The 15,733-nt window shown below is 39.3% G+C and overlaps 1 protein-coding gene and 1 long non-coding RNA gene across 6 annotated transcripts in view; one reads left to right on the top strand and one right to left on the bottom strand.

Moving 5' to 3' along the window:
• Positions 1–5,669, bottom strand: LOC137676208 (uncharacterized). The gene is made up of 5 exons (XR_011050063.1): positions 5,364–5,669; positions 4,733–4,780; positions 3,205–3,418; positions 2,480–2,666; positions 1–1,943 (listed from the first exon to the last, which is right to left on the bottom strand). It is a non-coding gene; the product is annotated as an uncharacterized lncRNA (long non-coding RNA).
• The window catches only part of PUM3 (pumilio RNA binding family member 3), a 24,697-nt gene continuing 14,372 nt past the window's right edge, over positions 5,409–15,733 (top strand). For 2 of the 5 annotated variants that reach the window (XM_068422864.1, XM_068422867.1), the window contains exons 1-10: positions 5,695–5,795; positions 6,217–6,317; positions 8,186–8,368; positions 10,163–10,298; positions 11,040–11,115; positions 11,914–12,007; positions 12,230–12,296; positions 12,859–13,033; positions 14,724–14,827; positions 15,348–15,426. In XM_068422864.1, the coding sequence (XP_068278965.1) occupies positions 5,737–5,795; positions 6,217–6,317; positions 8,186–8,368; positions 10,163–10,298; positions 11,040–11,115; positions 11,914–12,007; positions 12,230–12,296; positions 12,859–13,033; positions 14,724–14,827; positions 15,348–15,426 (1,074 nt within the window). In that variant the 5' untranslated portion in view covers positions 5,695–5,736. The other 3 variants (XM_068422865.1, XM_068422868.1, XM_068422866.1) reach the window with 3 other exon arrangements.

Here is a 15,733-nt window from a genome sequence, read left to right on the forward strand (position 1 = left end):
TTAAAGAGCTATAAATTTTCATGCTTTATTGGATCCATGGTCATTTAGAAGGTTCATCTTCAAGAAATTAGAGCAGTAAGAAATGCTTTTATCAGCTTATTTTTCAACAATTGCATATGGTTATTTTCTTTTACCTTTACCCCAGAGAGATGCATTTAAAGTTTTGTAAGCAGTCATATATACATAGCAATTCATAATAATTTGCATTTTCAGTAGTAATGACTTTAATTTTGAATGTCTATCTATACGAGTTCTCTCATCTGAACTGATGATTAGAATATACTGTCCTTAGGAATAGTATAGGAATTCAATGTTACTACTACTATAGTGGTTGCTAAGAGAAGTATTGATTTACTGTACATTGTGTGCACTAGACCCACAGAAAACTTTGTGATAGCATTCTTTGTAATACTCATTACAACTATGACATCCAAAAGCAATCTTGATGGATCTAAGTGCAGTGAAACACAATGGAATTGGTGTTAATTTGCTCAGCTAAGTTTCTATGAGTTGTGCTTTTTTCTCAAGATGAAAAAAAGAGAGTGGAAAAAAAGGCATTTAGAGGTTGGACAAGTCTCCAGACAGTATGCGTTTTATTCTTCCTTAAGCCTTGGCATGTGGTATACAGGTTTTCACTCTTCTTGAATAAATAACACATGTATTTACAACTCTGCACTGTTCCAAGTTGAGAACTAAAACTGGGAAAAGATACACTGTCAAGATGCAGCTGAAGAGTCAGTACAATGGAGGACAGCAGTTGAACAGGAGACTGCAGGCAGAAAAATTAATTTCTTGCTGGAAGCACCCAAGAGGGTATCAAATACCTGATATTAACTGTTCAGGTTCAGCTCACCAGATCTGACCTGAGCTGATTTTAGTGATATTCAGATGCACATATTTACAGAAGAAAAAGAAACTAATGTGAAGAAAACCAAAGGAGTTGGAAGTATAAAAATGTCTTTCTTGAAGTGGCTGCCCCTTCCCAGGCTGGCCAGTTGTCAGGCATGTCATCTTGCCACATTCAACTGGGACTTCAGCCTAATTTGCAGCACTGAACTGAGACTTCAGTCTGATTTTGCTGGGAATTCAGCCTCATTTACAGGAGGCTTTAGATGTCCCTTAGCTAAGTGGTCAGTCAGTAGTTAGATATCCAGTGGATCATGATTCAAAACTACTGGGAACAGAGCACAACTCAATAGCACTGGAACTTACGATAATAAATCTTATGTTTAATGGCCTCTGAACAACAGCCAGTGTTCAGTGTTCACTTCAAATCACTGCCTTTCATTTGAATTTGGTCTACAACAAACATTTCTGAGTATCTGTGAAGAAATCCCAAGCAATCTTTAGTCTAACACTTCTTCACTAACTAACACCTCTTCAGTGGTGGAAGGGGAAGCAGAAACTTGTTTTTAGTTTTATGGGTGGTTTTCTATGCTGAGGTGCCACAGCTAACATGACAGAGATCCTCAAATGTACATTAATCCAGTAACACTCATATAAGCACTAATAAAAGAGCATGGTACCAAAGAACAAGAAACATGCTTGAGTTCAAGAAATAGCACAGAACTGAACATGGTACTTTCTTTAAAGTAAATCACCACCACCCAAAATCCCAACAGAACAAGTTTTCCTTTGCTAATATATGAGATAATTGGTAAGTGCACACTGAGAGCGAGAACATGGATCCAGTTTTGCTAGAATTCAGGTGGAATTTCAAAGTGAATAGTGCCTTCCAAGATCTGTTAGGAATGCAGGGCTTGGTGTGGCAAACCTGTAGATTAAAGGGCACAAGCGAAAAAGGCCAGCCTTCACTCACAACATTCAACTATAATGCTCCATTTCAGAGGATCTCAGAAATTCTCCCAGGAGCACTGATGCCAGGACACGCACATTAAGAATCGTGTTCTTTGCCACACTCCATCTGCCCTCGAAATAGTAACCTGAGAAAAAAGAACAAATGACTCTGCAGCTGAGTGTTTTGAGCCTACTTTAGAAAAAGAGAAATATAATTCACTTGTCATGTGGATGAAACTCTTAGCACGTATATTTAACTAGAAACAACAGCAAGTGAGCAATATCAAGATGCACAGGAAGCCTGGCCTCTCTTTTTCTGAATAGGTAGCTAAATTACTTTCACTCTATCACTTCTACCAGGTCTCTATACTTTGGAAAATGACCAGAAGTTGAGTCCTCTCTCACACAGTCTAAGTGAGGAAATGAAACAACATACCTGCAAATTAGTTTGTGGTTCTCAATGTAACCAGATATCCCAGACCAACATGCTGGAATTGCTACTGAGAAGTCACCGTTTCTTTAAAACTGCATCTCACAAGCTCTTACAACTCAGCTGACTTTTAACAAACATTTAACTTTCTGAGTGAGTTAGAATTCAGTGCAAAGTCATGATGCAAGAAGCTTGCAGGCAGCTATAGGCAAAAGCAAAATAGAGAGTATACAGTGGGGTGCAGTGAAATACCTGTGGCTCTGCTGCCTCCTTGGCTATGGTGTAGTCCAGGAAACGGATGGTCACTCAGAAAAACATTACCTGCTGTCACCACCCTTTCCAACTCCAGCATGACAGCGGGAGTAACTGGCTTCTCCATTGCTCATCACTCGGGAGCGACCAGTTCCAGGCTGTCTTTAGATCTGGATCTTTGGGGATCCTTTTGAGAAGAAAAATTCAGTTATGCCTACACATCAGCTAAGGTAAAAAAAAAAAAAAAGGATTTTTTTTTTTTTGCATTACGAAAGGGTTGGATATAGTCAGAGTAAAGTATAGCCCGTGTTGCTGACTAACTTAATGACCATCTTTCCTGCAGTGCCTCAAACGTAATACAGAGGTCTCTGGCACACTGCAACTGGAGCAGCAGAGACACAGATGTTTTTGGCTGTGTCTGTAGGTCAGAGGTCTGCATTGTGATGACAAGAAAGATTAAAAAATTAAGTTTTCTATTCTGTAGGAAGTGTAGAGGGAGATAATGAATTGAAAGGCTGTAGAAGAGTGGGGCTGCCTCCAGAGAGGATCACCAGCTGAAAGGCATGGTGCTCAATCCATTTACAAGGACTGCAGAACTGTCTGCTTCTCCACAAATATATAAGCTATAAAACAAGTCTTAGACACAGTGCATATAGCTGTCTTCAGAAGCTGAGAGAGTACTTTCAGTACCATTCACAAATGAAAATGAAATGATGCAGGTTTACCTGACTCCTGTGGTTGTTATTCTCCTGCTGCCTTGGTAGTAGGAATAGTCAGGTTACGGCTGTGGTTACACTCCATTTTTCTTACAGCTTTGCACCTTCAGATGTCTTGTTGAACAAGGCTCCATGAAGTGAGCAGAGCAGTCCTGACGAAGGCAGCAGATAGCACTCCATTGTTGCAGTCTTCACTACAATTGCCTTAATACACAGTCCAGATCTATTGTGTTACAGAGCCGAAATATATTTTAGATGTGAAAATGGTCAGATAAATGTGCTATTAACAAATGCATGAATAAAAACCAGCTGTTTTTGTGTGGGTTTTTTGTTTGTTTGTTTGTTTTTGGTTTTTAAAAATTTTGTTGAATTATTTACTCCAGATGCGACACAGGATTCCTGTTTTGGCTTGGACAGATAAGCAGATGTATTGTCACACTTCTGTGAATCTTTATGTAAAATGTGAGACATGACATTTTAAAAATTCCTGTTATATTTACCACAGATCTTATTTCTTCAAAGTCTGCTAAGAAATAAAATGGTATGGCATTCAGCACTACTGAATTCACCATAGGTCTCCTTGAGCTGGAAGCCAGTGCCAGAAAAGTGCCACATCAGGGACTGGCCATAACTGCAAGTATGGTAGCACTGCTTCTAGTACTACTATGGCATATTTATTGCACAGACAAATCAGAATGGATGTGTATGCACTGTGTGAAAGAAGAAGAGGTGGTAGACACTTTGTGATGATCTTATCCAGCCAATGACTATTCAGTGAAACATGCTTCTTGCTCTTGGAATTCTTACTGTTCTTTTTTGCTGTCCAAAGAGCATGATCCTTCATTTTGTTCAAACAATCCATTGTCAGAACGACATTTTCAAGGGCATGCAAAAAACATGCTTGGGGTACCAAGCTGGAAACCTCATGCTAAGGAGTAATGTACAATTATGTAAGACACAATTTTAGAAGAATCTGAATGTAAATCTGAATCTTGAGATGAGGCTTTCACTAGAGAGACAGACCAGTAATACTGAATTTCAACATTACATATCTTGTTCACAAATTACAAACTCACTTTTCTGAATTTTTATATTTTGGTTTCTTTAATAATTTTTATCTTCATGGAATCAAAACAGCGTCCAGAAGAAAGATCAAACAGACATTAAAAAATAGACATTAAAATATCTGTGCTTATACATGACTCTGAACACACTTGGGAATATCCTGGAGATGCAATTACATCAAGAACTATCTTCTACAATTACAGCCTGTTTTAAGGTACCTGAAGATCTTTAAGGAACCCTGAATTACTTTTTATGAAAGATAGACGCTTGAACCTGTAAGCTGGTTGACTTGAAATCTCTGGCTGATATTCGAAAATTTCATTGGTTTATTCTCTGTGAGATGTTTGTATTATAGCAACCAAGCTGAACACAGCAATATATTTTCTAATGTCTTAATTGATCATGGTCTTAATTCTTGAAAAGAAACCACCGAAAAAATTGAAAATGTAATTAGAGTGGAGAATAGACTTACCTCAAGATCTACAGAGGTTGTTCCAAACACTGAAGCAAAGCATTTGGGCTGTGGGAACATGGAAACTTGTGATATTATACCCCTTGACTTAAGCCAAGCTTCAAAATACACACCCTTTCTCCCCTGCCCCGTTTAAAACACACAATTTTCATGTAATTTTGACAGGCATGATGTTAACATTTCAAGGAGTGGGAAGACTAACACCATAATCCTGCCAATGCCTGTTCTATTTTGCAAGTCACTTCCAAATGCTTCCCAAGAGACAAATGAAAGAAAAATAGTACTATCACCAGCTGCACTGAAGAAAAAGCTTTACTCCACCGAATAATTTATCTCTACATCACTTCTTTAGTCAAATATACTATGGGTGATATTACAGAAGCATCTACTATGCTGCGACTTCCTGCCATAGCTACTGTAATCACGCAAGTGTAATAATTACCACATTTATGAATACGGATCCCCTTTCCATTCGGAAGCCATTACTTTACTGAACACCCGAACATGAAAAAACTTTTGACACTGACAAAACTTTTGTCGCGACTGGCCACACCCGCACCGTTCTGAAGCAACAGCTCCACCTGGTGTTCTCCACCATCATCGCTACTTAATCTGTACCGTGCTACATTACCTTATTTTTAAGCCAGGATTTTATTTCTGCCTGGCAGTGGGCACGCCGCGCTCGAGCAGATGGCGGCAGGCCTGCTGCCTGAGCAGGGCCGGCGGCGGGGCGCCAGCGGGCAAAGACAGGAGCACGGGGAACGGGACGGGGCCTTTCCTCACAGCGGCCCGCCCTTTCCAAGGCTCTTGGGTGAGTCCACACAGACGGAAACTGCTACGGCGAATCCCGAGGTGGACGGAGGAGACTTCGCGGCGCCACAGCACCCGCCGCCAAGGGCCTGAGACGGGACGCGAAGAGAAAAGCGTGACGCCCTTCCGCTTCCGCGCCGCGCTTTACGGCACGCGGCTTCGGCACTGTCGCGTGGTAGCGGCCAGGCGGGCCAATGGGGAGCCGCGCCCGCGGGAGAGGGACGCAAAACGCGGCCGGGGCGGCACGTGTGAGGCGAGCGGCGGGGCCGGCTGTGCGCGGTGGGGGTTGCGGGCGGCGGCGCGGTTTCTCGCGGACCACCCCTACCTCGCGGCTCCCGCGCCCGGCTGCGGGTCGGCGGCGTGCTGCGTCCTCCCGATGCTGTCAATGGGCCTGCTCTGGGGTTCCCTGGGGAGCGGGGCCGAGGCCTCGGCCGCCCGGGCCCTGTCAACCGCGGTCTTGCCTAGCTGAGCCTCCGTGCTGACCGGTCTGCGGGCGACCTTTTCTGGGCCCGCGCCGCCCACCTAGGGACGGGTGACCGCCGCTGAGAAGGGTTTGACTCCGTCACGCGTGTTGAGCCGTGTTCAGGGAAGCGGAGGCTAGCCTTCCCTCACACCGTTAGCAAGGGGGCCACGGTGGTCTGGTCCAGTAACGCTGTCTTTTGCTCCGTTTGCAGTGTTCCCAGAATGGAAGCCAAGGGTAAAAAGAAGTTCGTGGGGAAGAGTGGAAAAGCACCTCGTGGAAAAGTGCCACCCGGGAAAAGAAAATTTAAACAAGGTAATAGTAAGAAGGCAAAGGCTCATTAATAGAAGTCTTGGCTGAGTGATTATTGTTGTGCACAGGCATGCTCTAACTTCATTTTTTATTTTGGTAAACTTAACGTCATGGAATTACTAGCATGGTAGCTGAGTGAAGAGCTGTGGATGTTGTCTACATGGACTACAGTAAGGGTTTTGATAGTGTCTCCTGTATGATCCTTGCAGAGGTGCTGATGAAGCATGGACTGAATGAGGAGACAGTGAGGTGAATTGAAAACTAACTGAATGGCTGGGTGCAGAGAGTGATAATCAGTGGCACAAAGTCTAGTTGGGGGCCCATAACTAGCAGTGTACCCCAGGAGTCAATACTAGCTGTAGTCCTGTTCAGCTGCTTCCTTGATGATCTGGATGATGGAGCAGAGTACATCAGCAGCAAGTTTACCGATGACACAGAACTGAGAGGAGTGGCTGATGCACCAGAGGGTCATGCTGCCCTCCAGAAGTACCTTGACAGACTGGATAAGTGTGCTGACAGAAACTTCATGAAGTTCAACAAGGAGAATTGCAAAGTCCTGCACCTGAGAGGTACAGCTCCATGCACTGGTACACGCTGGAGGAAAGCAGCTTTGCAGAGAAGGCTCTGGGGCTCCTGGTGATCACAAAGTTGCACATGAGCCAGGAGTGTGCCCTTGTGGCAAACATGGCGAATGGTTTCCTGCGCTGCGATAGGAGGTGCGCTGGCAGCAGGTCAGGGGCAGTGATCCTTGCCCTCAGCACTGGTGAGCACACACCTGCAGTGCTATGTCCATTTCTGGGCTCCCCAGTACATGAGAGACATGGACATACTAGAAAGAGCCCAGCAAAGGGCTAGTAAGATGGTGAAGGGACTGGAGCATCTCCCCTATGAGGAAAGGCTGAGAGAGCTGGGACGGTTCAGCCAGGAGAAGAGAACCCGCAGGGGTATCTTGCCAATGTTTACAAATACATGAAGGGAGGGTGCAAATACAGAGCCAGGCTCTTGTCGGTGGTCCCCAGTGACAGGACCAGAGGCAGTGGGCACAAACTGAAACACAGGAGGTTCCCTGTGAACATCAGGGAAGACTTCTTTGCTATGACGGTGACCAAGCACTGGCGCAGGTTGCCCCAGGAGATGATGGAGTCTCCCACCTTGGAAATAGTCAAAAGCCACCTGAACATGGTTTTGCACAGGGAGGTTGGACCAGATGACCCCCAGAGGTCCCTTCCAACCTCAGTCATTCACTGATCTGTCTTGCACTCAAAACTATACTGACTGTGTGATCAAATAACCTGGAAAAAATAAAACTGAAATGTTTTAAATGGATTGCATTGCAAACCTTTCAGCTCTCTTTGATTGACCTAAAATACTCTTTTAATTAAAAATTTGAAGTTGATAACTTTCTGATTCTAGACTTCGCTTTCCCACATTAAGAAAAAGTTTGTTTGAGAGTTGAAGCTAGGGTGTGTGAAGTGCTGTAGGTTAGGATTGAGAAGATACATTTCAGTGTTTACTGTCTTCTGCTTAAAACAGATAAGTCAAAAAAGCTCTGATCATAAACTGTGAAGAGATAATTTGGGGATTGATGACTTTGATGTCAGGGATGGTGAAATTCTTAATGTAGAATAATGATTTTTATGTCTGGGCCATTATACTGCTGCCCAGAAAATAATACCTGGGCAAAACTTCCTTGGGGCATACTGGGACACCAGGGACTGTGGTGAAAACACTGGCTTTGAGAAGCATGTAAGAATTACTGTGTTGTATATAATTGTTATTACAAAGTAGCTTAATTCTTGTTACGGTAATAATTTGTTATTTTGAAGAAACACTAGCTCTAGGATAACAGTTTCTATTTCGTTGGTTAATAGATTCAGGTCCACCAAAGAAACTTCTTGACAAAGGAGATGAGGAGGGAAAGCCTAAAGCCATTTCCAATAAATTTGTGAAAGGCCAGTTAAGACCTGGAAGAGCTAGTGTCAAACAATTCAAGAATAAACAGCAATTGGAGAAGCTTGCAAAGAAGAGGAAGCTCCAGGATGGTGAAGAGGGAGGTGAGCGGATTTTTAAGCCTGTATATCAATGGAAACTAGGTTTTGGGAAAGATACTGTTCATCTAGGTCTTCCTCTTTGCCCCTGCCTTGTTACCACCTTTCCAGATTGGCTGAATGACTCCAAGTTTACTTCATGTTTAATCTTTGCTGTGGAAAAATATGCTTCACCAAACTAAACTTGAGCCCAAACTCATGAGAATGAACAGTTACGAATTTTCTTGGAAGTCAGAAGTAAAGATGCAGTAGGAAATTTAAATAATTTTTATGCCATCATAAAGCTATGATTATTTTAATGACAGTATTAAGTGGCTAGATTGAAACTCGTTGTTTTCACACAAATTTGGAAAATACAGAGTTTTTTATAGACCGTTTTAGAAATTTAATCCTCTGTTCTGAAAGTACTGGGTATAAAATTTGAAACACAAAAATTCATGAAACAAAGTTGATTATCCTTTATATTGTTTTTTTCTGTGGTACAAATCATCTAGACACCTCTTTTCTAAAATGAAAAAAAAAAGAAAAAGAGGACATAGTGTTATCACTGCTTTTTACATTTTACAGCTTATTTTTGTGTTTATACAGAGAGGCTAAATAAATGTCTGGTTTTATCACTGTTTAAATGGATTTCTTTTTAACTTTGTTTCTGGTGCACGAGAACTTCATGTTGTTCCTTTGCTGTGAAGCAAAGCTGTACTGCAACAATTAAACAGGATTGTAAAATGAGAAATGGAATCTTACATGTGGGATTCTGAAGTTCTGGAGAAAAAAGTTAGTTGTTTGAAGGACAGCAGAAGGTGTTGAGTATTTTATTGTTGCTGTTGTTGCATGTTTGCAGAATGGCTTCACACGGAATGTGCATTAGATGTCTGAAAAATTGATAGCAAAAGAATGTTCGTATCAAGCTTCATTAAAAAAAAACAAAACGCAACCACAAACAAACCTTTAAATGTTGTTTATAAGAATAACTGAAAGCTGCTGTGTACTGCACAATGGTGCTAATCTCAAAGCAAACCGTTGCTTTTTTTACTTGTCACTATTACTTTAGGAGAGAGAGAAAAAAATTGATATTATGCTTTGTGAACAGAGAGCATGTTTTTGGATGGGTAAGTGCATGCTGCTAAATACCAACAAGCGGTGCTTTAAGGTATAAAAATTTAAAGCTGAGTCTTTAATGTTCCATATAGAAGTAATAGTTAGCATGATTTGCTTCTGTGAAACCATGTAATATAAGATGATGGTTTTTGTCAAGGTATGAATAAAACCAAAATCAAATACTTGAAGTTTTTCCATAATTTGTTTGTGGCACTTTGTATTAAGTTATCTTAACTGAGTTTTTTGTGTGGCAGTGTATAGCTGTTGTATAGTAAATCTCATGCTTAAGGAATTTGACTGAATAAAAAGATTAAGCATGTAAAAAGGCTTTAATTTTTTTCCTTTCTCTGAGATTTCAGATGTGTATCTTTGAGTTAGGGCTCCTCTTTTGAGAGAGGGAAAAGGTAAGAAGGGATAATTAGCTGGGGCAGTCATAGGCTGCTAGGTGCATTTTGAGTCAGTTTTCAAGCTATTAAGAGGTTTGACAGAGCTTTGAGGAAAAATCATTGTTTGCCTTGTTCTTACAGTATTGTAGAAGTCGAAGTTACCAGCTTAGCATATTTATTAAATATTTACACTTTCATATTAGCTAATTGGGTAACTGCATGCAAAGCTCCTGAATTGTTAGCAATTCAAGTCACAGACCTGCCACAGTCTATACCTTTTATTGACTCTAGAAAATGTATTTATTTTTGTCTTCAGGGTCAGATTCTAAGAAGCTGAAGTGGAATGACTTCAAAAAGAAAAGGAAGGAGTTAAAGCAAGCCAGACAACTTAATGATAAAAGTAACTATGACATAATTGTAAAATCAAAGCAAATATGGGAAAGTGTGAGAAGGTAATAATGATATTTTTTTCTTTCATTCAGTTGGCTTTTAGTCATAATTTTGCAAGAGCACTCTCCTTCTCCTCTTTTAATTATATGAAACTCTATTTCCACAGTGAAACTCATGGGTGAATGGTAACATTACATACAATTCTGTAGATAGTGCAAGCAGAGTGTAGCAACCCATGGTGCTAGAAATGTCTGGATTGAGCTCACTGTTATTTTAGGCTAAAATGTGTCAGTAAATGCTTAGAGAGTTGTCTTGTTTTTTGAATCCTGAAGCACAAGATCATGTACTGATTCAGCCTCATCTTGCAGAGGGATCACTGCATGAGTTTTTTGTGAAGATTTGTATACTTTCTCTGGGCAAGTGTAGTTCTAGAACTGGGGCCCCACATCAGAAGGAGGAGTTAAATGTCTGTGCTTTGCAGTTTTGGCTGTAAGATGCTTACAGATCTTTGGATCTGTAAACAACTCTGGCTGCAGATTTGAGTTCATCATCTTTTTAATAATATTGTTACTCAGAAAAGAATAATTTTAAAGTGTGGAAATCTGGTTTGGTTCCTAGGAACTGAAATTGCTTAAGTATGTCTATCTACAGGTTTAATGCATGACAATGTAAATTTGGATGAGCAAGAGCTAACTTAATTTTATTTTGTACTGCCTTGCTTATTAATTTATGGATGTAAGTGAATCCTACTACAAAAAAGCTGCTTCCTCAGTTAAGATTGTTTTACTTTCTTTTGCTTGTAGGAAGAAATGTGATAAGGAGAAGCGAGAAAAGCTAATGAATGAACTACAGAAGCTTCTTCATGGAAAAATTAAAAATGTAAGAAAAACTAATGCCATAGTGCACAAATTCACAAAAGATTCTTTAAAGAATGGTGAAATATAAGTGAACTTTTAATAATACAGTACTAACCTGTTCTTCCAAAAACTACAGAGATTTTTTTTTTAAACTGTGAATAAAAAAGAGCAAAAACTGGGTTGAAAGTCTGCATTTGGCACTTGGATTTCAGGACAGTAGTCCTGGGATACTTCTTCTATCAGCTGGCTATTATAAGGCTGTCTGTGTTGCCAAGCAGCTTTAGTCCAGTGAAATTCTGTGTTAACTGAAGTTTGAAAACAACCACTCAGAGTTTTGATTAATTACAGTTGTTACTTTGCAACTTTCTTCTAGATAAGTTAATGTCTTGATAGTTAACTATACTAAACAGTCTTTCTGCTTAATTTTTGAAATGTGTAAATTTGCAGTGAAATACATGTTGGATTTTAAAGTGATTCTTAGTGTTCCATGCCGACGTGGAACTGTATTGTTACGCTCACTCTGACATTACAAAGAACATGAGAGAAAGCCAGATACCATTTCATGGTTCTCTTTCAGGATTAAAACATTGATGCATGTCCTTAACTGCAAATATTGTCTATATTTTGTTCAACAGAGTACTTAATAAAGCAGTAAAAAACCTTAAAATTTAATTTGTTATGAACAGGTAACTACTTTTATAATTGGCATTAAATGCTACATGTGGCATAAAACTGTATCAGAGAGCAAGTGCATTAAAATAAATTTGGTGCATAATGCCATTTGAATGGCTTAGGATAATGAAATATCTCTGTCCTGTAGCTGGCGTTTGCACATGATTCAACTCGAGTGATCCAGTGCTTTATTCAGTATGGTAATGAGAAGCAAAGGCAAGAGACATTTGAAGAATTGAAAGGTACTTTCTTTCCATTTACATTTTACCAATATGTATGCTTCTGTATTGTTGTTAGGATGCATTAAAACAAGCCATATTATTTTCTCTTAAATATTTTTAACTTTCTGAGGAAATGATGCATCATTCCTAGCGAGCTCTTAAAACTTATTTATTTGTCATCTTGTTTTGTAGAGTTAATGTAGTGAAAAGTCAAACCAGCTGAATGTTTTTCCCTTCCTTTAGATAGCCTAGTAGAGTTGAGCAAGTCAAAATATTCCAGAAATATTGTGAAGAAGTTTCTTATGTATGGGTGAGTATGAAGTGAATTTGCTTAGCTGTGTTGCTTTGTTTCATTTCCAGTGTGAATGCCGTTCTTAATCTATAGTGCATTAATCGTGAATAAAAAAAATGTCTCTAGAAACATCTTTATCATAGTGACGAGACAGGACAGTGTCTGGTGTTGCTAACAGCAGTTTTCTTTTTGCAAAAAGTAAAGCTAAAGCCATACACCTTGAGGAAAGCATATGCCAAAAAAAAAGCTCAAATATATGCTCAATGTTGATCTTTGTCTTATGCAAAAAAATGAGTTTTAAAAATTTTCTCTGCTTAGTGTTTCAGGAAGGCATCCTTTATTCTGTAGAATTTATCTGCTGGCTTCTTTTCTTTCCCCCAAAATGCCTTATGATTTCTCCAGATTCCTGACTTTCTTGCCATATTTTCATAAATGCCATAAGGCTGATCCAGATGCATTTATTTCGTGGTGTCTATGCTAAAACCTACCACCTAAATGTGCTTCCAAAAATAAAGCTATTGATAGGTCAGCTTATCACTTAAGTTTTAACTCTTGCTATCTGTCTTCCCCTGTGAAACAGGACAAAATCACAAGTTGCAGAAATAATAAAAAGTTTTAGAGGCCATGTGAAAAAAATGCTCCGTCATGCCGAAGCATCTGCTGTAGTGGAATATGCATATAATGACAAAGCCATTCTGGAGCAGAGGAATATGCTGACAGAAGAACTATATGGGAACACTTTCCAGGTTTACAAGGTGACATTTCAATACTTTATAGTCTAAGGTGTTTTAGCATATAAGATACTGTGTTAGTAATACATTACCTGTCTTACCTACTATATCTTTTGATCAAATTTTTTTCTGTCAGCTGTCTAAATGTAGTCTAGTTTAGCATGTTTACTTGCACATTTATATTCTAGATAAAATTGTTGTGTTTTTTCAGTTTGAACTATGTAAAATATAGTATGTTCATGTATGAGCTTGCTCGGCTCATCAAAGACAGTCTAGTATCATATAGTTGCAGTTATTGTAGTGTCATAGTGTCTAGCCTGGCGTGGTCATCCTTGTTGAGATTAAGATTTAGGCTTAATTCCCTATTAATGCTGTAGATGGTTTTTGTGTTAGAGCTGCCTTATGTCTCGTGACACCTGAGTGTGGGCAGAATGTGCCTGTATTGATATACAGTATGCCATCTAGACTTACATTTTGGCTGTGTTTTCTTTTCCCATGGAGACCGTAGGACTTTGCTCCAAACTCTCTTGAAATCATTTAGATGTAGATCCTCACCAGGCAGTGGGAACCTTTTAAAAAGTACAGCCTCCTGTCTTTCGACTTCTATTTTTCCTTCATTCTTGCTGACTTGGAAAGTTGGTTTCCATTAGAGGCACAGATAGTTTTATTTGCTGTAAAGTACAAAACTGTTTACACAATTATTAGCTATGTTAGAGTGACGTTTGCATCTCAATGTACAACACAGCACACTTTTGCCCAAGATTTCTGTTAAAATTGTTTGAGAAATTAACAGCTCATTTCTGAACTGTATTATACTGAAAGTATTTTTACTTTACAGGTTATTGTAAGTTTTAGTAAAGCATTTTGCAACACTGTAGTAGAGAGGCATGTTTGCTGTGTTTGTGGGCTGTAATTTGTGCTGGGAGTAAAAGAGCCTCTGAAATCAAGTGCAGTGTTAGCTTCCATCATTCTAGCATTCTTGGCATGAGTGCATCAAGTACGGCGCATACGGCGGTGCAAACCTGAGACTCAACAGTGTGTTGAGTCTCAACAGACTGCCTCAAACTCTCCACCTCCCCATTCCCGCCCCCCCAGCAGGGACAGTTAGAAATACATTTCTTCTAATTTTCTGTCTAGTCAGACTGTTCTTCTAACAACACACTCTTTTGCAAGCGTTACCAGTGTAATTGTTTAGATGAGATACCATATACAGAATACTTCGGTATTTAAGGTATATAGTATATATTCCTCCTCTCTGCTGTTCTTGAACTGGAATTTCCTGGGCCTTGGTTAACTTCTCAGATCATTGACTTGTTGCTGTGTTGCCCCTGACGTACACGTACTGTCATGCAGGATTTCTGCTTAGCTCAAGAGTCCCTTAACACAATGCCCATTTTGTGTATTTTACCTTGTATCTGACAGTCTCATGAAGAGCTGACCATAATTGGCAAAAACAATTCAGACCATAGAAGTAGCTTTTTGTTTGCTAATGATGAATATTAATTTTGTAGAAACTTAAGTATACAGCTTTTGACATACACAAAGTAGATAAGATTTTTATTTTTAAAATTGTAAAAACTGTTAGTTTTACAGAAAATTCATTTTGTTTGTGATATTGTTTGTGAATTTTGATTGAAAAGGGACTAAAGATGATAATTTTCAATGAACTCCAGTACTTGGAGCAATTAAACCTCTAATTGTGCATTCATTTCAGACACCAGTTGTCCCAACACTGGATAAAGTGTTAGAAACTCATCCTGAAAAGAGGGAGGCCATCTTGGATGAGATGAAACAGATTCTTACACCAATGGCACAAAAGTAAGGACAAAAATTGATTTAAGGTGTGACAATCTAGCATGAATCAAGTTGTTTCTGACATACAAACAGACAGTGATATTGATACTCTTTTAAGCTCATATGATAGTGATAGTAATACTCTTTTAAGCTGTAACATTGCTGTGTTGTATAATAAGTAATTATGGTTTTGTCTAGTGTCATAATGAATATCTTATCTTAATTTTGAACTCCACTTCTGTAAACTAAAGTGTCCCCTGCCCCAGTCAAACAATAGTTAGAAATCCCACAGTGTAGTGTGCTTCCATAATGTATAATTGAATAAGCTTCTCAAGTGGTCTTTAGGAGAAAATATTTTGCTAGGTTTTAGAATTTGTAAGTTTTGGTAGAATTTTCCACATGTTGTAAATGCTAAACATCTAATCCAGAATGACTGTGTGTTTTCTGCACACCACACTGCCTAACTTTTTCTTTTTTTAAATACAAATGAGGTATTGCTAGTTGATGTTAAAACTGTTACTTATTTTCCTCTTCCCAAATACAGAGAGGCTGTGATAAAGCACTCACTGGTACATAAAGTATTTTTGGACTTTTTCACTTACGCTCTTCCAAAACAAAGATCCGTAAGTATGTTTTGTTTGGGTTTTTGTGTTCTTTTGCCTTTCAGTGGAATGTTTTTGATCTTGTTGTGAAAGTGCTGTAAGGTAACTATGCTAAAATACACGTCTTACATTTATAGAGTTTTACACATCTGGTGATTCCAGATCACTGGGGAGTGGTGTTGTATGGACGTTTACAGTCACAGTGAACTTTCACACTAAAGCAATAGTGTTTGTGATATTTGAACTTAAAAAAAAAATCTAATGACTTTGATGTTTTCTCTTTCCGTGATAAATGGTCCTTCTCAATAGCTGGAGAATAATTAAAGCC

Source organism: Nyctibius grandis, chromosome Z (genome assembly GCF_013368605.1).
Source record: "Nyctibius grandis isolate bNycGra1 chromosome Z, bNycGra1.pri, whole genome shotgun sequence".
NCBI lineage: Eukaryota > Metazoa > Chordata > Aves > Nyctibiiformes > Nyctibiidae > Nyctibius > Nyctibius grandis.